Below are 24,462 nucleotides of genomic sequence, written 5' to 3'. Positions count from 1 at the left end.
GCGGGTGTAGGTTCGAGTAGGAGTCATAGCGTTCCCGGAAAGTTAATTTTTTAAACATCGACAATATGTCATTTCAATTTATAATTTTAAGTATTTATTATGAGATTTTAAATTAAACTTTTTAATTATTTTAAAACAAATATACTAGTATTAGTACGGGAGATTATGTCAAAAATGTGTTGTGAATTTATTTGGAATCCCGAAATCAAAGGTAACGCCTAATAGTATTATTTAAATCAAGATGTCCAACCGATATAATCAGTATCCACATCCATTTCCATAAGAAGTACAGAACTACTACAAAAAAAAAACTACGAAAGAACTACAAAAAACCCCTACCAGTGTTTTTTTTGTGGACTTAAAAATTCAAGAAGAAATAAAGAAATTTATGGAACATGCCATTAAAGATGGAACATTTACTAAACGCAAAAATTGATGTCAAAGCTCCAAGACTAAAAAGGGAGTTAGTACAATTAACTAAATGCCAGAGATACGGCTACAAAAAAATTTCTGCCATCATCAATACATGTGTGCAAAATGTTGTGTTCTCTAAATCAGCCAACAGCGGACTGCCCTAAAAAATTTGATCTGATCTAGTAAAATGTGTACACGCGGTAATAACCTCCAAGTGAATTACAGAGGATGCAGTGTACATAAACAACTGCAGAAACCAACATTTCCAACCTTAAGAAAGAAAAAGTCACAGAATCAACTACTAAAAAACCAACAGCTACCAGTGGCTACAACAAATATAAGTACAACACAAAGATTTATATATGCTCAAATGGTAAATAATAACAAACAACAGATTCCAATGGTCACTCAGATAAATGACATACAGGAATTAAAGAATATAATGAAAGAGCTTATGGAACAAATGAGCACCATGCTAAACTCACTCACAATACTTGTCTCAAAAATGAACTAATGACTAATATACTAAAATTTGCACTATGGAATGCTAATGGCCTGACACAACACAACCATGAGTTGTATACATTTATAATTACTCATAAACTAGACATAATACTGATTTCAATCAAGCCACAAATGTAGTTGTAGAAGATTGGACAGGACATAACTTTTTCAGTTATATATTGTCCACCAAAACATTCAATTAAACAAACATAATTTAAAACCTTTTGTGATACACTTGGACCTACGTTTATTTGTGGCGGAGACTACAATTTAAATCATCTAATGTGGAGCTCTAGACTTAATAATACCAAATGCTGTGAACTGTAAAAAGAAATCCTAATAGATAACCTAAAAATAGTATCCACAAGAGAGTCAAAATACTGGCCGGCAGACCCCGCGAAAATTCCAGATGTTATCGATTTCGCTGTAATTAAAGGAATAAACGAAAAATAGTTTAAACCAAAGTATTGTTTTGATTTATCCTCTGACCATTAACCGGTTATCATAACGACAAGTAAAAACATATCAACAACAGAAAAGAGCTGAAATTACACAACAATTGGAGTTATTTTAGATGTCAAGTAAACAATCAAACCCATTTACACATCCCACTAAAGACGGATAAACAGATCGAACATGTAGTAGAACATTTTAACGCAGTTGTACAGGAAGCAGCATGGAATTCAACACTATTAACAACAAACCTACATACGAATAAAAACTGTTCCAATACAATATACGAAAAAGTAACGGAGAAAGGAATGCTCAAAAAACAGACCTCAGTAAAGCAAAAAAATGCAACTTTTCAGGAATACTTACAAAAGCTAGACACAACTCAATTCACTGACTACTCGTTAACGAAGGTAGAACTATACAATCCCACCAATAAATGACGAAAAATACTCACTACAAATTAAAGAAGAGATTATTTCAATACTTGCAAAACCTTATTAACTAGAACTTCCTGGATAACGGGATAAGACTTTATTACTGGAAAAACTCTGCATTAATTCCCAGAGAAAGGCTTCCAATTTCTAACACAGTTATTTAACTCTATAACGAGCTTAGGATATTTCCCACCTCAATAGAAATTAGAACAGATAACAATGATACTAAAGCCAGGAAAAGAACCAGCAAATGTAAAGTCCTACTGTACTATTAGTATTCTTCCAGTGGTTTCCAAAGTGTTTGAGAAGCTGAGATTTATTAGGCTAATGCCAATATTAGTAAACAAAAAACAAAAGAACCAGAAAATGTTAAGTCCTACTGTCCTATTAGTATTCTTCCAGTGGTTTCCAAAGTGTTTGAGAAGCTGAGATTTATTAGGCTAATACCAATATTAGAAAACAAAAAACTAATACCATCACACTATAATTTATAATTTGGGTTAATAAAACAACATTCAATAATAAAACAGGTACATACAGTTGTAGAGAGAATCAATGAAGACTTTGAAAATTATAAGTACTGTTCAGCGGTCTTCCTGAACATAAGCCATGCATTTGATAAAGTCTGGCATAAAGGTCTCTTATGTAAATTAAAATAGAATTTACCCTTCTTCTTCTTCAGGTTCCTTCTCCTATCGGAGGTTGGAAATCATCATCGCTATATTCTAATGAGCTGCAACCGAACCACTCTCTCAAATTTCTTAGCCAGGATATTTTGCGTCGTCCTGGGTTTCTCTTCCCTTGCATAATTAATCTAAGTAATACGTACTTCTCGCCCCTCATTATATGACCCAGATATTGGAATCTTTTTAATTTTAACAGTTTTTATGACTTCACATTCTTTCTTCATTCTTTGTAACACCTCTATATTAGTTACTTTTTCAGTCCACGATATTCTGTGGATTCTTCTGTAGCACCACATCTCAAAGGAGTTTAATTTTTTGATTTCAGACTGTTTTATTGTCCACTTCTTGCCATTTCTATTCTAGATCTGCATACCCCACATACCAGCATACCCCACATATCAGTTCAGTTTGAAAACGAGTTATATCCTACAGATAACCCATTTTCAAAATGAACGGCGATTTGTACCCACCCACAGTATAATGGTCTATTATATCTAGCCTACCCACAGTATGACGGTTTATTATATTGACGATGCAATCTATCTAGTAGTTGTATAGACCTGTTTGGAAACAGACGCTGTGCGTAATACAATGTCGTGTAGTGATAGTAATGCAAGTAAATCTCCTCCTTTAAAACGGAAAAAAGGTGTGAGGAATCAAAATACACAATAAAACTAACAAAGCAACCTTTTACTCTTACCTCGAAGGCGAATGACACAGAGGCCTCGATGAAGTTTGCTCTTTTTTAAATGACTATATAAACAACAAAATTCCAGAAAACTTTGAAGAGCTGCATCTCTTTTGTGACGGACGTCCAGGTCAGAATCGCAATAATACTGTTATTCGATATCTTCTGGCACTAGTAATGACCAAGGAGTTCAAAAAAATTACTATTTACTTTCCACAGCGAGGCCACTCATTTAATGATTGTGACAAGAGATTTAGGTACCGTTAAAAGAAAAATTCATAGCTACGACAGGATTTTCTCTCTATGAAGATTTAATCGTGTCTTGATCTAGTAGTAATAAATTTGATATTAGACATACCTATTACTTACATAGATGTAGCTGCTTTTAAAAAAATGGTGGCCAGATTTAAAAAAAAAAGTTCCACAGGAAGCTTTGGTAAGGAAGTTAAAACGAAAAGGTTAGATTCAGTATTAACTCTTATTATAAATTTAGCTTTTCCTCAGATAATTTGGGTATGGTGTTAGCTAAACCATACATTGATGGCATTCTTGAAGAACGTTTTCAACTTTTAAAACCTCACCAAAAGGGCAGTTCACCCATGTTTGTACCTGATCCTCAAAATCTTCCTGACTATCAGGGGAAAATTCCAATAAACATAAAAAAAATTGAAGGCTTTTACAATAGATTCCAGATAATCACAAGCCATGCTACAACATGATCTGTGAATGTTCTACTATCAGTGCCGAAGAAGCGGAACAAGGAGACCATTAAACTATCCTTATTTATTTTAAATCTTTTTGTTTTTTTTTCTTCTAAATTTAGTGTAGCAGTTTAATGTTTCTAATAAACAATATTCATATTATATTGACTATTTTTAATTTTATTACCTGTTCATTTTGAAAACGGGTCATTTCGGTTTCTAGGTCTTTTAAAATTCAAAAAAATTATTTTTATAATATTCCTCGGTTTGTATAGTAAATCATAAAACCACAAAATACATAAAAAAAATTAAATTTTTAATAGTAATGAAGATAAGAAGTTTTTTACCTCTCCTGTGAAATTTAAAAAAGTGGAGTTGGCCCCGTTTCAAAATGACCGATTCAATTATAATCCATTTGAATTTTTATTTTAATGTTTTATTAAACATACCAATTACACTACAAATTTTTACTTCATTGTAAAGTTTTTTGACTACTATGGTATACAGCCAACCTCCGGGAACTTTGCCACTTTAAGATTTTTTAACACTCCACACACTGCAATGCCAACTAAAACTAAGAGTTTTTCCAACGAAGGACAACAAATTACTTTATGCATGCCATAACCATTAAAAAACAATTGATTTTATTGTATAGGAAACCGTGATTTTGTTTTTTCTTTATCTGTCCATTAGCCTACCGTATAAAATTCTTTGATGCAGTTGTAATAGTAGAGTTTAATATAAGGTATTTAGTTGTTCATTTTAGAGCCTTCTATGTTGCTTATTATCACTAAAAATTTGGATTCAGAAGCTTCTGCTGAATAATCAGAAACAATGTGACGGAATTGATAAAACAAAAAATGTTATATTTAAACTGATAACATGGACTTCTTTTAACTTTTTTAACAAAAAAAAATTATTAATAATAAATAAAAAGTGTAATATAATATACTATTCAAAATAGTTTTTTGAATGACCTTTATGATTTGAATGAATTGAAAAACAAGAACTTTTTGTCATTGATAGCTTACATTACGTGAACAATCATATACAGTTTGAATGAAGAGTTATTGTATCCTTCATTCGTGTAATTGAACACCAAATGATTGCACAATATATTTAGCATTAATACCATATGCACATACAATGGTCTTCTACAATCTTTGAAGTGGTATCTATCAATGACAAAAAAATATAATATACCTTGTGTCAAGAGGAAAGAGCCATTTCATTGGGTCATCTCCAAAAATTTCTTGGAAATTTTTATACCTGCCTATATGGAAACCATACTTATCAGGTCCTACATCTCTAAAATTGGGTGGCCGGAACGCTTCTGTAAACAACAAAAAAAGTGCTGTATATGTTTTTATGCTATAATTATTAGATTCAAATATGGTTCCCTTTTTTTATTATGACAAAATCTTTAGCAATCAAAACACAAATAAAGTTCTATAAGCTAATTTGCTGGCTGCGGAACAAGGGGCTCCTATTGGGTGGATTCTTAGGTCTTCATGAAGTGTTTGGTTTGACACATACCAAGGTGCATCAGCTATCGTTCGCAGTATTTTTGACTGGCATCTTTAAATTATGGCTGTGTTTGACCTTCTCGCACATCCCCAGAGTTGGATTCCATACGTACAGATAGGTTTTATGACGGTTTTGTATACAAGGATTTTGTTTTCAAGGCTCAGTTTCGATTTCCTTCCTACTAACCAGTTTAAATCTTTCATTGTTAGGTCAATTTGTTCCCGATTCTTAAAAATATGTTCTTTCCAGGTGAGTTTTGGGTAAAGATGTATTCCTAGGTATTTAGTGCTAGAGAATTGGGAAGTTGCATATTGTTAAGTGAAACTAGGGGACACGGATCTCTTCTCAAGGTAAAAGTCACTTGGACTGATTTTGTTTCATTCATTTTAATTCTCCACTTGTAAGACCATGTTTCGATTTCATTCAGTTGTACCTGTAGAATGTTAGATGCTATAATTGGAATTTCGTCGGCTGCAAGGATGACAGCATCATCTGCAAACTTGCCAGTGATGGTTTCATTAGTGGAGGGTAGATCTGCTGTGTATAGCACATATAATATTGGTCCAAGAACGCTGCCCTGTGGAACAACAGGTTTAATAGGAAAATTATCGGAATTACTTTCATTCACTCTTGTTCGGAATTCTCTCCCACTCAGAGAGGATTTTAACAGTTTCAGGTACGTGATGGGTAAATATGTCTTGATTTTGAAAATCAGGCCTGTGTGCCAAACCTTATTAAAAGCTTGACTAACATCTAGAAAAGCAGATGTGCAGTAGTGTTTGCTTTCCATTGCAGAATTTATGGTGTGTACTATTCTATGAACCTGCTGTATTGTGGAGTGTTTTTTTCGAAAGCCAAATTGGTGGTTGAGTATCCATTCCTCCGTATTGGGATCTGAGTTAATTTTTTGTAACAGTAACCTTTCAAGTATTTTGGATACGACTGGTAGTAGGCTTATTGGCCTATATGATGAAACCTCGTTTGGATTTTTTCCTGCTTTTGGGATTAGTATTATTTCAGCGGTTTTAAAGAGCTTTGGCCAGTAGTTTAATCGTAGAATAGCATTGAAGATGAGAGCAATCAGTTTGATTCCTTTATCTTGTAGTTCCTTCATCATCTTGGGTGTTATTTTGTCCAGCCCAGGAGCTTTCTAATGTTTAAATATTGGATTTCTTGTTGAACTTCATTTTTGGTTAGTGGTCTGATTACTGGTATGTTCTCTGGAATGTTATTTATGTCCCTTTCAATTTGTGGAGCGTTGTTGTTGGGAGTAAATACTTGAGCTAGGTGCTCGGCAAATAGCGTTCTTTTTTCTTCATCACTTCTGGCCCACTGTAATGTTAGTCCCTGTTCGTTTCTAATTCGAGGTACCGGAGTCTTGGGTTTTTTGGAGTTTTTGATCGGTTCCCATATCGAGTTATCGTACCGGTTTAGATTTGTTATGTAGTTTGTAAATGACAGTTCTTGTGCCTCTTTAAGTTTGGATTTTAGTTGATTGCTTAGCCTGTTTAATGTAGTCTTGTCTGCTGGGGCATGAGTTTGGTGCCATTTGGTCCTAGCTTTCCTTTTTTGAGCTACCAACTTTTTAATTTCAGCTGAGATGTATTGGGCTTTGCTACCTGTATTGCTCGCAGGTGTAGCATTTTGTACGGCCTCTATAAGAGTGTTGTTTAAAGCCGTTAATATTTCGTCTATCTCTCTTATTGTTTTGAGGCTTAGTTCTCCCAATGTGTAGCCTTGGTGTGGCTGTTTTGTAGACTATAAAGCTTCTGATGGTTGCTATAATTGAGGAGTGGTCAGATGAGAGACCATAGTTCGGCATGACCTCCATGTAACCAGGAGAGATGCCCTGAGTGAAAAATAGATCCAGCAGATCAGGTGTTTTGTTTGGATCCGTTGGCCAGTATGTAGAAGAGCCTGTTGACAAAGGGTGGTAGTTGTTTTCATATATTAGGCTTACTAGTTCTCTGCCTTTAGTTGTTGTGAGACGAGATCCAAATAATATATGTTTGCTGTTGAAGTCTCCCCCTGCAATAAATTTATGTCCTAGAGTTTCGAAGAAGTTTTTGAAGTCTTCTTTCTTAAAGTTGTATCGGGGTGGACAGTAGACTGCTGCGACTGTTAGTTCGTAAGACCTCATACTGACTTTGATAACTGTAGCTTGCAAGCAATTTTCAGCATACTTTGGTAGTTCTGCATGTTTAATAGTATTTTTTATCAGAATAGCTGATCCAACGTGGGCTGTATTGTCTGGGTGATTTGAGGAATAGGTTGTGTAGTGTGATATCTTGAAGTAAGTTTGACTTGTGAAATGGCTTTCACTTATAACAGAATGTCAATTTCGTTGTGTAGTAGAAATAAGTCGACCTCATTTTTGTGCTTTGGAAGTCCATTGGCATTCCACTCTCTATTGAATTTTAGATATAAGCGTTGTCAGCATGTTTAGGACCGTGCTGTTTTGTTGTAGTAATTGTTGGAACATGTTTTTGAATTCCTCTAAGTATTTGTTCATCATGTCATTAATGTTTGATTGTTGTTGAGTACCATTTCTTACTGCATTAGCATAGCTGCCTTGCGATTGTTTTGGGTAATGGGTTAGAGGCACTGATATTGCTGTACGCATTGTAGGTCTAGTTGTTGTATTGTTAGCGTTTGGTTGAATATTCATACGATTATTGGCATTGTTTGACTCGATGGGCACCGTCACATAAAGCACACCTAGCAGGGTATCTTTACTTTTTTTGCAGGCTGACGTATTGTGTTCTCCGCCACGTTTGACGCACATAAATGGTCTGTTGCAGTATGATCTTGAGTGGCCATATTACTGACATCTCATGCATTGGGTGATCCCTGTTGTTATTTTTGGAGGTTCCACTTGTATAGCTCTATTTTGAAGATTTGTCAGTTTGTAAATATCTTTGTTGTTTTCTGCTGGTTCTAAGTCAACGAAGAATATGTTTAAAGGTTGTTTCGTTGTTCTACTTATGCAATTCATCGCGTTTCTAACCTTATGTCCATTTTTTGCTAATTCAGTTTTTATTTCATCGATGTCCGTCGTATGTTGTAGGTGTTTGATGACTATTCTATAGGCACGCTCTTCTTTAGGTTGATAAGTGCGATGTACTACATTTTTGTCCCTCATGTATTTTATTATTTTCCTATATGTGTCTGGTGTATCGCAACTTATCTTTACCGTGTTGTCTGCTAAGGATTTTGTGATGTATTATGTGTTTTCTGCTATTAGATCTATTTGTTTTATCATTTCATTGTATTTAATTACTCCGTAGACGTATATTGGAGGTGGTTTTGATGTTTTATTTGCGTTTTCGTTAGTTTTAGTGGATTCTTCTTCCTCTTGGTCTGGGACCAACTAGTCAACTATATTTGTTATTTGTTACTGTCTCTGATGGTCTATCGGTAACATCCACTTTTCAGAATTCTTCATCGCTAGTTGAGGATCTTCTATGGTGGCTATTATTTATTGCATACTGTGTAGGAATTGATTGAGCATCAATATTCTGAGGTTGCTGGTGTTGTGGTGTGTATGTGTTGCAGGGTGGGACACGTCCATTTTTATTTTTTATACTTTCATAATATTTTTCGATTTATCATTCTCCTTTACAATTTACCGTTCTTCTTTACAATTTGTTTTGATAGTATCGACGCTCGCAAATAAGAACATCTCCTTTAACCTAAATGAGTTCAGATCGTTTTGCTATATAAAAATGCATGCTTTTAAGTTAAAATAAAAATTACGAACGTTTTTGAAAGAAAATACATTTTCGAAAAAAAGTTGTTATATCGTATCTTATTCTCGTGGTAAACTGACCCTAATATATTATCGTAACTTCATTTACCATTTTACCGTATTACATACAAAGCAAATAATTTTGTCGTATGTAGAGCTGAGACAAATTACGACGCAACTACGCACTAGTTCCGATAATATTAGTCTTTGTTTACAAACCGTAAATACAAGGTATTTTGATTTTCAGTGTAGCTTTTTCTTTTTAAACTAGGTGTAAGAGAACGGTTTTTCTATAAATTTGATATCACGGTAAATTAGGAATAAACAGGATGGGTTCAAGAGGAAAAAATTTAATGAACCTTGTAATAGGTATGTAAAAATTTTTAACACTGATAGTCTAATATTTGCTAATAATTGGCATTTATTGTCCCAAAAATGCGATTTCTATTAGTGTTTTTAATTTTTAGAGGGCAATAATAGGAGTAATAATGACAATGATAACAACTTCAGACGATTAACACGTTCTCCGACACCCACGAAAATGACGTTAACATAGGTCCTGGATATAAAGAGGTGTAACCTAGTACTTTATGGTCTACATATACAATATTTTTAACTCAGCGTGAAGAAATTGTTATTGATAGTTTGATCGGTTTGCAGAACACCTAAAACACAGATGGAAATATGTGTGAGATTATGCCTGTCCGTGAGAATACTATATTGGAGGTAGGTTTCTAAAAAGTATAGTTTATGTAACCTAATGTATGCTTGTATATTGCTAAGGTATATCAGATAAAGCTAGCTTTTAATGCTGGTTGCGTGTTTTTATAGTAGCTTTTTCTAATTGAACAAATATGAAGAAACCCAAATCTTCTAAAAGTTTTTTTATTCCAGATTGAAACTGAAATCCAACAGCAAACCTTATTCGATGAATTTACTATTGAAAAGGAAAATAACAGTTTGTCCTTAAGTGCGGGTCCATCGGAGATTTTGGAATGTGCGAATGACATGGATAAGTCCCAAATAGATATAGCAAAGAACCCCGGTAGAAAAAGATACAGACAACCACAGAACTGGAAAGTTCAAGAAGCAAAAAGAAAAAGAAATTCAGGCTAAGAGTATGTCCCATACTCTACAAACAGAAACAGTAAAATCTAGAATAATAAAAGAAAGTTGTGAAAAGAAAAATGCTACACAAAAATTTCGGAATGCTACACAAAGTGTAGAATTTTTATAGTTTATTCGTCTTCCGGGTTTGGACCGTGTCATTTGTGAGTGACCCAAAAGTGGGTTCATCTCGACGTTTCGCTACAATTGTATGTAGCTTCTTCAGGAGAACAAAAAGAAAACAAAAGACAGGAAGATGGGTAGTTAGCAACGGTAACTCAGTTACTCAACGCAACCAGAGGCGAATACTAACTACCAAGATGGGCATTTGGTCACAGTAACTCAACTACTCAACGCAGCCAGAGGTGAAAACCAAATGCCAGGACAGGGATTCGCGTCCAACAGCTCAGAACACTAACGCGTCGAGAGGCGGGGAGTGAATCCGACGATTACTCCGCTACCGCTCTATTTATAGTCGCGGTGACCTGTCGTGTCGGGACGTATCGGCACACTCCGTGGCGCGAACGTCAAGAAGCGTGCGCTGGCCAATCATGTGGCTGCATCGTGGTAGCGGGACGTAGCTCTAGACTGAGATTCCAGATGGGAGACAAGTAGTATCCTTCCTCTCGATTGATATTATGTGGATTTTTTCGGATCTCTAGAGATTCGCGGATTTTCCTGGAATAAAAGAAGGGGCTCTTAGAAATAATATGGGTATTTTCGAACAATATGGAATGACCGGTTTCTTGGCAGTGTTCTGCAACTGCAGAATGGGAGAAAAGACCTGATCGAATGCATCTTTGATGCTCTTGAATCCGAGTTTTGACGGAACGACCAGTTTCGCCAATATACACTTGTCCACATGAACAAGGAATAGAGTAGACACCACAGGAAGATAGGGGCGGTAATGGGTCCTTAGGAGAGGGTAGATATTGTGAGATTTTCTTGGGTGGTCGAAAAGTAGTCCTGATACCTTCTTTGCGAAGAATTTTGCCAATCCTATCAGTGACACTTCGAATATACGGAAGAAACGCCACAGGAGTATTACCCGAAGATTCTGAATTTGTCGTCCTAGGGTGTAAAGGGGGATGTAGATGTCGGTGTGTAATATTTTGAATTGTGGACTTGGAGTAACCGTTGGCGACAAGGGTTTTTTGCAGATGGCCAAGTTCTTCTCTAAGGTTGTCAGGTTCAGAAATCGAAATGGCCCGATGGATGAGAGAGTTGATCACAGAATTCTTTTGGGCAGGATGGTGGTGTGATGAAGCATGTAGGTAACGATTCGTGTGAGTCTTTTTTCTATAAACAGAGTGACCCAATCGGCCATTGGGCTTGGAGGTGACTAACACATCGAGAAAGGGAAGGGACCGATTATTTTCTACTTCCATTGTGAATTTTATACTCGGATGTTGTGAGTTAAGATGATCGAGGAAGGGAGAAAGGGTATGTTGACCATGGGGCCAGATGATAAATGTATCATCAACGTAGCGGAACCAGACTTTTGGTTTTAAGGGGTAAGATTCTAGGGCTAAAGACTCAAAGGCTTCCATGAAAATGTCAGCAATGACAGGGGAAAGGGGAGAACCCATTGGTGTTCCAGATATTTGTTTGTAGAAATTGCCTCTAAAAGAAAAATATGTTGAAAGGAGGCATTTTTCCGCAAGATCTGCCAAAACCAAAGACTTGTTATCATTGGTCAAGTGATCTCGCAGAACAACTAGAGAGTCGTGTATGGGGATATTGGTAAATAGGGATGTTACATCGAAACTGACGAGAATGTCTTGGGGATCGACCGTGAGGGAGGAGATTAAGGTGATGAAATGTGTGGAATTTCGGATATAAGAAGAGGTACGACCAGTATAGGTCTTAAACTGATTCGACAGTACTTTGCGAGTTTGTATTGTGTATCTTTAGATACGATGTTAGTGACTTCAGAAATAGCAAGCAGTTGCATGGTATCTTCACATACGATATTTAGTAATTTAAAAAAGAGAAACTGTTATATTGTATCTCTTGATTAGATATTAGCTACTTCAAAATAAGTAAATACTTACCTCCTATGTTTTTTTAAATTAAAATTTACAAATATTTAAGTTTTTTTTTTTAATTTCATAATTAATAGACATATAGCGACGAATCTTCTTTTAGCTCTAGAAAGAATTTACGTTTAAATTAATAAAAACTTAGTTTGTATCAATGAAAAAACTAAAAAACTTTGAACTCGTTTTCTGAAAAGTTGTGATTATAGAGTTACGACGATGTTCTTATTTGCGAGCGTCGGTATATCCATTTCACTTTTATAATTCGTTTGGAATAATCCATTTCACTTTTATGTTTTCTTACTAATAATCAATTTATCTTTTTGAATATGCTTCTCTGTATTCTCTATTTCAAATTGTTTTCATATTCATTTATTTATTTTTTATTTGTGTGCTCACAAACCTCTAAACTAAAATATTGTATTAGAATTAAAAAATGCTTACCCAATGTAGTTCTGTTCTCGATAACTAAATAACAGTGGTAACCAAACAATGAAAGTAAACTAATAGCAAACATTACTGCCACAAAAAACAAAAACAATATGTGGAACCGCCCCATACCAGGTAGATCTCCCTAAAAAAATTTAAATGGTTGATGTGTGTAGTCCTTGTGCACACGTTTGCATGTTTATGTGTTTTAAGTTTCAAAATATTATTATTGTGGTGTTGAATTTACAATCAGATGTGGAATAGAAGGTAAGGATGGGCGTATTTAAAAATAAGGACTTAATTATTAATATTAATAGGTAAAATATAGAGCCATCGAAAAAATCGTAATTGAAATAGGTTATGGAATAACATAAATATACGGCTCGGTAGTAGCCTAGTCATCAAGTTGAATGATGCGACAATTATAATTTGACATTGTCAATATATAAGGTTTAGTTAGACCTAACATTTTTGGTATTCAACACAGTAATTATTACCGAGTATTTTTTTATTTAGAAAATACAGCCTCATCCACCATTATTTAAACATTATAGATCTGGCAGGTACAGCTAGTTCCTAAAAAAACTGATACGACTCTTAAAGCGTATTTTGTAGAAAATTGAGCAGTGTATTTTGAACGATAAATAGGTACTTATTATTTACATACTGTCACTATCACTGCTAAATCTTAAAATTTGTCAGGTAACTTATTGTGTTCAACCTCAAAAAATGACTCCACATGCTAGCAAAGAACTAAAAGCAAGAATTGTAACGAAAGTAGAAGAGGGTTGGTCACAGGGGCGTGCGGTGCATGATTGTATAATTCAATATTGATATATAAGATTGTATAATTGATTTGTAATAATTCAAATATTTAAAGATAAAATATATTTTTCAAGAAATCATTAAATTACTTTAAGAATGACAATTACTGGCAACAGCGCACGGTGACTGTAATATCTTTAAAAACATTTTCTGAAACCATTCTGCTCACGCTAGCATCGGTTCAATTCGGCAGCACACGTCGACTCTCGGGCCCAATTTGTATAGGTTTGGATCGGCATTTTTAAGAATATTGGATGCAATATTAGATTTGCTTATCATAGGCAAGGCGACTGGAGTAGTTCGCATATCACATTGTAATACAGCGCGTTTGCGTGTTTTGCATTTATATTAATTCGAGTAGTTTTTTCTGTGTTTTACGCGTTTTTATATATATTAATTTGAGTAGTTTTTCCAAAATGAATTCGGATTTACCCCAATCGTGTACAAGTTCTCAATCCTGCCCGAAAAACAGTAATGTACCGTGCTGTATTGTGTGCGATTTATTAAAATGCAGATTTTCAAAATTTAACTTTCAAGAAAAGTGTAATATTATATCTGTAGGCAGGCCAAAACCATTACTGTAAATTCAAACCAAGTCGACGAAATGTACACGTTATTTTAACAAAAATATATATGATTCCTTTAAGTGGTTGACAGGTTGTAAAACTCTCTCGAGATTATTTTGTTTTCCGTGTATATTATTTAATATAAGTGAGAAAAACGTGTGGAATAGTACGGGTTACTCAGATTTAAATAATTTGCACAAATCTATAAAACGACACATTTTAAGTAAAACACATTTAGAAGCAGTTATAAAAGAAAAGACTTTTGGGAAAACATGAATTGATCACGCTCTAGATAATCAGCTTAAAATTAGTCACCGCATGCATAATGAGCAAGTAAAAAAAATCGTGAAATATTAAAGAGACTGATTCACATTACATGTTTCCTTGGAGAACATGAACTTAGTTTCCTAGGGCATAATGAAAATTATGAATCTGTAAATAGGGGAAATTTTGTGGATTTAGCAAATTTTTATCTGAATATAACGAACTACTAAAAAGTCATTTAGATCAATCTACTGTATTTTGAGGTACCTCGAATAGGATACAAAACGATTTGATCAAGTCTGTGGCAAATATTGTTCTGCAAAAAATCAAAGAAGAAATAAAAGAAGCACAATTTATTTCCATTGTTCTAGATGAAACTACAGATATCGTCAATTTGAGTCAATTGTCGGTTGTTCTGCGTTATATCAAAAATAATGGTGAAATACAAGAACGATTTTGGGGATTTTTGGATATAACTGCAGATAGATCGGCAGAAGGTATATATAGACATGTTTGTAATATAGTTGAGGAACTGGACTGTGGTTCCAAACTTGTCGCTCAAAGTTATGATGGAGCTGCCGTAATGGCAGGGCACCTGGAAGGACTTCAAACCAAAGTTAAGGAGAGGTTTCAAAATGCAATTTTTGTGCACTGCTTTGCACACAGGCTAAATTTAGTTCTAGCGCAATCAGTCGCACTCAATAAGACTTGCAAAATATTTTTCCAAACCTTGAGTGGAATTGCTGCTTTTTTTTTAAATCGTCCAAAAGGACACATGCTTTAGATGTCATTCTTCAGAAAAGGTTTCCTCGAGCAGCTCCCACCAGATGGAACTACAATGGGAGGTTAGTAAAACAGTTTCCCAATATCGGCAATCCCTAATACAGTTATTTGAAAGCATTTTGGAGCATAAAGACCGTTGGGACCCCGAAACTGTGAATACCTCAAGAGGTTATTTGGAATGAGTCAAACGAGATTTTGATTTTAATTTTTTGCTTTAAGTATTTTCTGAAATATTTCCTTATACAGACATTTTATTTGATGTATTGCAGACTAAATCGAATGATATTGGATTTTGTATTAAAAAAATTAACGAATTCGAAGTCCAAATCAACAGAGGGAGCAATTTGATATCAAGTGGCAAAAAACTTGTGACCTTGAAGAGATGGAACCCAAGAGAAAACGCATTCGAATTGACGATGTAGGCGACACAAAAATATCTTATAATCGACTTTTTTGTGAAATAATAGATAATATTTCCCAGCAGCTTAAAGAAATATTTAAAATCCTTTGTGAGTTAAGATTTGTGGAGTTATGCAACTTCAATAAATGTGCCAACTGTAGTTTCCTGGAAGAGGCTTTTAATTGCCTAAAAAAACATTATGCAAACTTTTTTGACATTCTTTCCCTGCATTCCCAACCCTGCGTTTTGTATGCTTCTCAACACTCTGTACAAACTGATATTAGTTCTAAAATGCTGAAATTTCTTAAACAAACTGAACTGGATGAAGCATATAGTGAGGTTTCAAAATTATGTGACTTAGTAATGACAATACCTGCTACAAGTGCGCCTGTAGAACAAAGTTTTTCTGTACTAAAGCGGATTAAAAACTATGTCAGAAATTCCACAAGTGAGGAGAGGCTAGCTAACTTAACGATTTTATCAATTGAAAAAGAACTTATTAAAGAAATGTCTGAAAATCCCAGTTTTTATGAGTCTGTCATAATGACAGAAGAATAGAGCTGCACTACAAGTAAAAAGGTTATTAAGTTTTTTCATAATTTCCTTTAATTTGCATACCTTTCTTCAAATGTCACGGCACGCCACTGGTTGGTCACTATCTGCCAGAACAAAAGTTTTTAATATTAATAAAAGATGGAGAGAACAAGAAACTCGAAAGAAAACAAGGATCTGGAAGACCAAAAATATCTACCGCTCATGAAGATCGTACGTTTTTTGAGAGATTAGAAGAGAATCCTTTTGAAGATGCAAAAACTGCAAGAATTATTTCACAGTTTCCGGGAAGAAAGACAACAACTTGACGCAGAATTAAAGCATCGTATCTTAGGTACTGAACTGCAGCAAAAAAAAAACAAGCTCTTAGACCACAATAGAAGCAATTAAGACTTATATTTGCTTTAAACCATCAGCTACAAAATCAAGATTTTTGGGACAGGGTAATATTTACAAATCTTCTAAAAAGACCAAAATTGGGGTGTATAGACCAGAAAATAATAGATTTAATCCTCTATATGTTGATAGATATCGAGCAGTTGGTCCTTTTAGGGCCAATGTATGGGGATAGATTTCCTCTAGAGGAATGGGAATGGTATGGCGTATTGATGGCATGTTTGTTGGGCAGACTTATCTGAATATTCTAGAAAATATCATGTTTCCCAGTGTAGAACAGTTTAATCCAGAAAATAAGTTTATCCTCCAACAAGATAATTGTCTTGTTCACACTGGAAATATGATAAACCAGTGGCTCCAGAATAACAACATCCAAACCTTACCATGGTCCAGCTACAGTCCAGATTTAAACCCAATCGAGAATGTTTGGGGGGTTAATATAAAACGGTTGTATCGGCGTAATTTTATACCTCAAAATGCTGAAGAGCTGTGGCACGGTATAAAACAGGTTTGGGAAGAGCTCTCTTAAGAAGACAATTTCAAAGTTCATTTCACGCAGATGGACCAAAGACTACAAGCTGTTATCAATGCTGATGGAGATATTACAAAATATTAATTTTATTTTTACATATCTAAATTTAGTATAGTTTTGGCCTTCTAGACCCTCGCTTTCTTTCGAAAGTTTCTTGTTCGCTCCATTTTTTATTAATAGAAAAACTGTGGTTCTGCTTACGTTAAAATGTTTTGCTGCCTCTGATGGTGCCCCGATATCTTTTAATTTGGTTACAATTCTTGCTTTAATATATTGTTGAGTTAAGTCGTAAGTCATTTGTTTTATTCCGTAATAATAATAAAAGTAATAACAAGTACGAACACACCTCACAAAGTCACAAAAACACCATCTTCGAAGTGCAGTAGAAAGAACGACATTACCGCGGTATTTAGGAGGACAAGGACTTATGGACATAACTGAGCAACTAGAAAAACAGATAACTAATCTAAGAATTTATTTTCAGTTCCAGGCTGACATCTACTCTACATCGCGCGATTTGCGCAGTAGATGATACAACACCGATCAAACTGAGGGAACCAGAAATGCGCATAAACCATCTTACTAAGGTTGAAAAAATGCGCACCTGGATGGGTAAACCTCTACACGGGTGACATCCAAATGGTGTCAGTCAAGACCATGTCGACAATATAGCGTCAACTATTAGCTGACATCAGGAAAGATATTCCCTGAAACAGAAGGTTCACTACTGGCCATTCAGGATCAGGTTATACAAACAACAACTATCTGAAATATATAGTCAAGACCCTCAGGTCCAAAATGACAAATGCCGATATGGATGTCAAGCTCAGGAAACTATCCAACATCTTACCGGGGGCTGTCAGGCATTTGTCGCAACTGAATATAAGGAACGGCACGACTCAGTAGGAAAGATCCTTCAAGAAGAGATAGCCATCAAACTGGGACTTCCTCAAACAAACCGTTTTCCATATTATCAGTACGTTCCTGAGAGTATACTTGAGAATGACAACTACAAGCTATACTGGGACCGCACTGTGCTCACAGACCAAACAGTGGCACATAATAGACCAGATCTCATACTAGTTAATAAACTAAAGAGACAAACAACATTAATTGATGTGGCGATACCCAACAACAATAATCTTCGTGTTAAACAGAACGCAAAAATTGCCAAGTACAGGGATCTGGAAATTCAAATACGAAGACAGTGGAGAATGAAAAGTACCCAGACAATACCTATTATTCTCTCTACTACTGTAGTCATTCCAAAGAACCTCCTAGAAAACATAAAAAAAGCTAGGTCTAAATGAACATCTCTACAAGACCATGCAGAAAGCTGTACGAAAATTTTTGAGTGATACTCCAGCATACCAAGTCACCTAAGGCTCGATAACACGGAAAGAGCCCCACCAGAGCTCAATCCTTTTTCCTTTTGAGGTATCTGGGATGAGTGAATTTTCCCCTTAGAGGGAGTGTGAGCCGTATGGCTAAATCTGACAACAACCCTATTTTATGTAAAAACTATCATTTATATATTCTTTATAAAATGCAGGAATTAAAAATAATATCAAAATTTAGACCTTAATAATTATGACAATTTATGAATTAACACATTGTAATCAATTGTTTGTTTGTTTATTTTATTATTATTATTTGTCTGTCATAATAAATATAATAAAATGTCAGACCAATTAAATACACAGCTCAAAATGATCAAATCTTACTAAGAGTCGTATCAGTTTTTATAGGAACCAGTTGTACATTACATGTTTCACATATAGGTGGATCACTTTTAGAGAATAAATGTGAATGAAATCGAGTTATCACCAACTGTTCTCTTCAGATTCCCAAACTGTAACGCCATTTTTAATTTATTTCAGTAACGGTTGGGAAGATTGCCTTTTGTTTTACTAAACTCGATTCTTAATATAAACTTTTATATCACGCACGGTATTTCTATACTCGGCTTTTTCTATATCGGCACATACAGCAATTCCACTCGCGTACTGATCAGCTCTTTCGTTTCCTGCAATGCCAATCTGGGATGGTATCCATATAAATCTGATACATCTTGAGCCTGCATGAGTTCGAAATTTATAAGTTACTCAAGAGAACCTTTGGGATAGATCTGTTTAAGGGTTTGAAGGGCGCTTAGTGTGTTATTTAATATAAATGAATTAGAAATGTCGTTAGAATTGATATCCAAAATTGAACACTGCATAAATCTTGAAGTAACTTGCATCCTGCATTACCTTTTAGAGAAGTTTTCCTCTGTGATCAGTACGCTTAGAACCCCAAATAAAGTTATGACCATTAAAATCACCTACGATGATTCAAAGAGACGGTATCTCCCAATTTTGAAAAAAATCGAAATGCTCGAAAATACTTTCGAATGGTATAGGATTTTGTGCACAAACTTTATCTAAAATTTCATTTAGAATTCGAAAATAAAATAAAAAATATGAGGTTCAATTTAAAATAACAAAGTTTCATTACAAAATAACAAACATTATATTTCAACTCAGTGTCATCCAAAACCTACACCTTCGAAATTTAAGACATATATATACGTCGCCATGTTACCAATTCCAACGGTAACTTGAACATCCTCATTTGTAATAATATACCATGCGGTCCATATGTATGGAATAAATTCATTTTTAGCGTTATTATGTACGATCTGAAAAAAACCTGAAACAGGTCGATTTTTATTCTTAAATTTACAATTTACAGTATGAAAATATTATCCCCTACCAGCACCCCCTTTGAATTATAAGAAACGGGGTCTTATTTTAAATAACAAAGGGGGTCGTGTGTCACCTTGTTAGAAACGGAATTTAGTCCTCTGTTCAGCAGTATAAAGTTTTTTGAGTTTGAGCAGTCATAACTAAGAAAATTAATTTTTACCATTAAATTAAAAATGTTCAGCTTGACCACCATTATTCACTTCTTAAAAATAACCGAGGAGATTTTGGAATTCTCGTACAACCTCGGAGGTTATTTTGTTAGTTTCTTCCGTTATCCTAACTTTTAAATCAGCAATATTGCCTGGAGTTAAAGAGGAGACTCTTTAACTCCATCTTTAAAAGTATAGTGCTCTATGGATGCGAAACATGGCAACTTACTAAATCCCTTGAGCGACGCCTACTTGCATTGGAAATGGACTTCTGGAGAAGATCAGCTAGAAAATCAAGGCTTGATAGAATACAAAATGACCATATCAGAAATATAATGGGAGTCAAGTCAACTATCATTGACGAAATTCAAAGGAGACAACTGATCTGGTATGGTCATGTAAAAAGAATGGACGACGACAGGCTGCCAAACCAAATTTTAAAATGGACGCCAAGGGAAAGAAGGAAGAGAGGAAGGCCAAAACAATCCTGGCTGGGCGGCATTCAGAAGGCAATGTCGGAAAGAAACCTTCACCCTGGCGAATGGAATGACCGACGTAGCTGGAAACTGGGAACCGGAAGGCGGAGAACGCTATAAAAAACCGGGAAAAAAAATATTGCCTGGTCTATTAAAATATACTTTAGAAATAATCAGGTATTTTCGTAACTGTTCTACATTAGGGAAAAAACTTTGAAGTCAATAAAATACTAGTCAAAGAGCCAAATAAAAAATTGATATGAATCTAGTGGGCTGCTGTCATTTAGGTATTTAAAGTTACTAAAAGACGTCAGTAGGTATAATATTTGTGCGCGTATTAAATTTAATTATGGCTCATTTGTCCGAGACTCAAAGAATAGACATTTTAATTATGATTGGTTTTGGTAATAAAACAAGAACTCAAAAGGAGGTTTGTGAAATGTTTAATAATAAATACCCTGGTCAACAAGTTTCGCAGTCTACAGTTAGAAAAATTAACAAGAAGCTTCGTTATACTGGACATGTAAAAATATTGAAAAACCAGGTAGAAATGTTAAATTTACTGATAATAAAAAAGTTAGATGTACTTCTAGAGATTGAGGAAAATCCGCATTAGACAACTCGAAAACTAGCTACCGTCAATGATGTAAGTAAATTATCTATTTTGAGAGTTTTGCATAAAGAAAAATATCACCCTTACAAAGTTCAGTTGGTTCCGGAGTTAAATGAAGATAATCTCGATAGAAGACAAGAATTCTTTGAAATGATGGTGGACAGAATGAATGCAGATTTGCAGTTCATAAACAAAATAGTTTTTTTCTGATAAAGCGACGTTTCATTTAAACGGAACGGTTTACAAACTCAGAGAAAATCCTCACTTGGTGTGTAAGACACGCAAGATCCTAAAAAAATTAACATTTGGGCTGGTATCAATCACAATAAAATTATTGGTCCTTATTTTTTTGAGGGCACAGTTGATGGTGAGATTTATCTAGATTGTTTGATTAACTTTTTAATACCTGCATTACGAAGATTTTTTCCTGATGTCAATCATCCAAATGAGATAGATCGATCTATTTACTACTAACAGACAGAGCTCTCCCGCATTCTGCAGTTAGAAATTATTTAAACGAGGTTTTTCCCAATAGGTGGATTGGAAGACGTGGAACGATGGAATGGCCGGCTAGATCCCCGATTTGACTCCTCTCGATTACTTTTTATGGGGTTATTTAAAATCTAAAGTATATTTTAATAGACCAAACAGTATTGCTGATTTAAAAGTTAGGATAACGAAAGAAATTAACAAAATTACTCCCGAGGTCGTACAAAATATTGTGCGAGAATTCCAAAATCGCCTCGGCTATTGTCAAGAAGTGAATGGTGGTCATTTTGAACATTTAATTTAATTGAAAATTACATTCTAAATATTATGTGACATTATTATCTTCATTCAATGTAAAGTTTTGTAATAGAGGCATTATCAAAATTTTACATCTTAAAAATCAATTTTCTCAGTCATGTTTGCACCAAACTTAAAAAACTTTATATTTCTGAACAGAGGACTAAAATCCCTTTCTAACAAGGTGCCACACTACCCCCTTTGATATTTAATATTTTCTAGGGGGTGCTTATAATTCAAAGGGGGTGCTGGAAGGTGATAATATTTTCATACTGTAAATTGTCAATTTAAGTATAAAAATCGACCTGTTTCAGGTTTTTTTCAGATATTACATAATAACGCCAAAAATGAATTTATTCCATACATATGGACCGCATGGTATAATGTAACAACTATAAATTAACAACACTTAACGGGTTTTTACCCATATTTTAGTGGCTCATAGCATGTATACTTCGTTACACTGATGATGGAATTTACATTCCGAAAACGTTCTGTAATGTAATTGTGATATAGCCCGTTTGGGTATTGTATTATATACCTTTTATAAAGGATTCGAAATCAAATTTTTTGTAATAATAAACACTTTCAGCTATCTATTCCCAAATTTTCATCCTCGATGTATTTTTTTGGGTTTTGGCAAAATTTTCTATTCGTTAATCGGAATATAAGAATGGTTAATACTAAAGTGATTTTTTACCAAAATAAAATGAAAATAAACAAAGCTGCTTACCTTCCAAAAAGAAATGAAGTATGTGAGTGATGTAAGGGATACATATATACAGTACAAAAGGGCATATCCCAAAAACAATATAAAATATTTATAATTTGTGAAGGACACACAGTTATTAATCCATGGGCAGTGATGGTCCATCTTCAAGACACATACCCCACACACAGAACAGTGATGTGCACGGTCAGGTTTTACTATTCTGCATTTCTCACAAACTCTTACTCCTCCTGTTACAGTTACATTTGTGATTGGTAAACGCCGAGCTAGATTTTCTAATATGCGGTTTTGATTTTCGTAGTTATCAGAGCTACTCAGATAAGCATCAAAAATTTGATCCGGAATTGCAAACTGAAATAGATGTCAGTTCAATACATATATTTTTACAAAGTATATCTTAAGTACTTTATATACACAAAAGATGGAAATCTTACTTTACTAGGCACTCTTCCAATATCTGTAAAAATGGTTTGCCAGTAGGACCAAAAAAACATGAAGAAGAACATGTGGAAAAATATGAGAAAAAATATTCTCTTAGCTAAGTCATCTACTGTCACTGAAAATAACAAATATTTTAATAAATATTTAAATAATTTTGAAATAACAACGACAAATTACATTCTCGATTAAAATTATATGTTCAGGAAAAGGTATTTATGGTCAAAAGTTATTACTGCTGCTTGTGAATCGAAGGAGTCGTACTATTTTCTTTTGAAAATCTAGCCACTCAAAAAATTAGTCAAATTTTGTTACGGTTAAAATAAATAATCCATGGTTGAGTAGTCAAATTATAGAGAACGCAGATATCCCTTAAGAGCGGTTCGAATCGAAATGTGTTAAAGAAACTTGGATATCGACCTTAGTATCGCATCAATCATACTCTTGGCAAATGAAAAGAGGGTAAGAATTGATCATAATCCGATACACAATTTCCCCAGAGTGCAGTCTGGGATCACTGCAACACATAATATTGTCAGTCAATTTTTCATTCATGAAAATTTGATTGCACATCTTCTTCTTCTCATTGCGCCGTCTCCTTTCGAAGGTTGGCGATCCAAATGGTAATTGTAGTTTTGGAAACTGCTGCGCGAAAGATCTCTGCGGATGAGCGGTCGAAACCATCTCCTCAGGTCTTTCAGCCACGAGTTCTGGCGTCTTCCTACTGATCTTTTGCCCTGTACTTTTCCTTCCAGTATAACTTGAAGTAATTCATATCTTTCGCCTCTCAGCACATGACCCAAGTATTGCATTTTCCTCTCTTTGATTATTCTTAGTAATTCTTTTTGTTTACACATGCGACGAAGTACCTCAACATTAGTAACTCTTTGTACCCATGGAATCCTCAATATTCGTCTGTATATATACATCTCAAAGGCATCTATTCTTTTTTCTATTTCAGAGTCCATTGTCCAACTTTCACAGCCATACAGTAAGACAGAAAAAAAACGTAACATCGGATCATTCGGATTCTAAGCTGTAGACTAAGGTCTGATCTTGTAAAAAATGTTTTAATGCTCATGAATGTTTTCCTTGCTTGTTCGATTCTTGATAGGATTTCTTTTTTTGGATTACACTGACTATTGATATTTGTTCCCAAATATTTTATGGAATTTACCTGTTCTATAATTTGACCCTTGGCATACACCTGTACGTTTATTGGTGTCTTTGAAAATACTAAAGTTTTAGTTTTGGAAACGTTTAGATGTAAACCGAACATTTCGCTGTGGTGAACTACCGCATTTATTATATTTTGTAGTTCTTGTGCGTTGCTTGCTATTAAGACGGTATCATCAGCATATCTGATGCTGTCTATGCTGATTCCGTTAATCTTAATTCCGCCTTGGACCTCGTCTAATGCTTCTCTGAATATAGACTCCGAATACAAATTAAAGAGTAGCGGTGATAAGACGCAA

At 34.6% G+C, this 24,462-nt stretch overlaps 1 protein-coding gene across 4 annotated transcripts in view; it reads right to left on the bottom strand.

Annotated features, from left to right (window-relative positions):
* Positions 1–24,462, bottom strand: part of LOC140451825 (palmitoyltransferase ZDHHC20-A-like) — a 97,102-nt gene that overhangs the window by 56,201 nt on the left and 16,439 nt on the right. For all 4 annotated transcript variants that reach the window (XM_072545717.1, XM_072545715.1, XM_072545716.1 and 1 more), the window contains exons 3-6: positions 22,984–23,105; positions 22,553–22,900; positions 12,746–12,875; positions 5,084–5,213 (exon numbers count right to left, since the gene is read on the bottom strand). In XM_072545717.1, the coding sequence (XP_072401818.1) occupies positions 5,084–5,213; positions 12,746–12,875; positions 22,553–22,900; positions 22,984–23,105 (730 nt within the window). The remainder of the gene's footprint in view (positions 1–5,083; positions 5,214–12,745; positions 12,876–22,552; positions 22,901–22,983; positions 23,106–24,462) is intronic.

The sequence above is a fragment of the Diabrotica undecimpunctata genome, chromosome 10 (genome assembly GCF_040954645.1).
Source record: "Diabrotica undecimpunctata isolate CICGRU chromosome 10, icDiaUnde3, whole genome shotgun sequence".
NCBI classification, from domain to species: domain Eukaryota; kingdom Metazoa; phylum Arthropoda; class Insecta; order Coleoptera; family Chrysomelidae; genus Diabrotica; species Diabrotica undecimpunctata.
The sequence above is the reverse complement of the archived record's forward strand: the minus strand, read 5'-3'. Positions and strand labels throughout refer to the sequence as shown.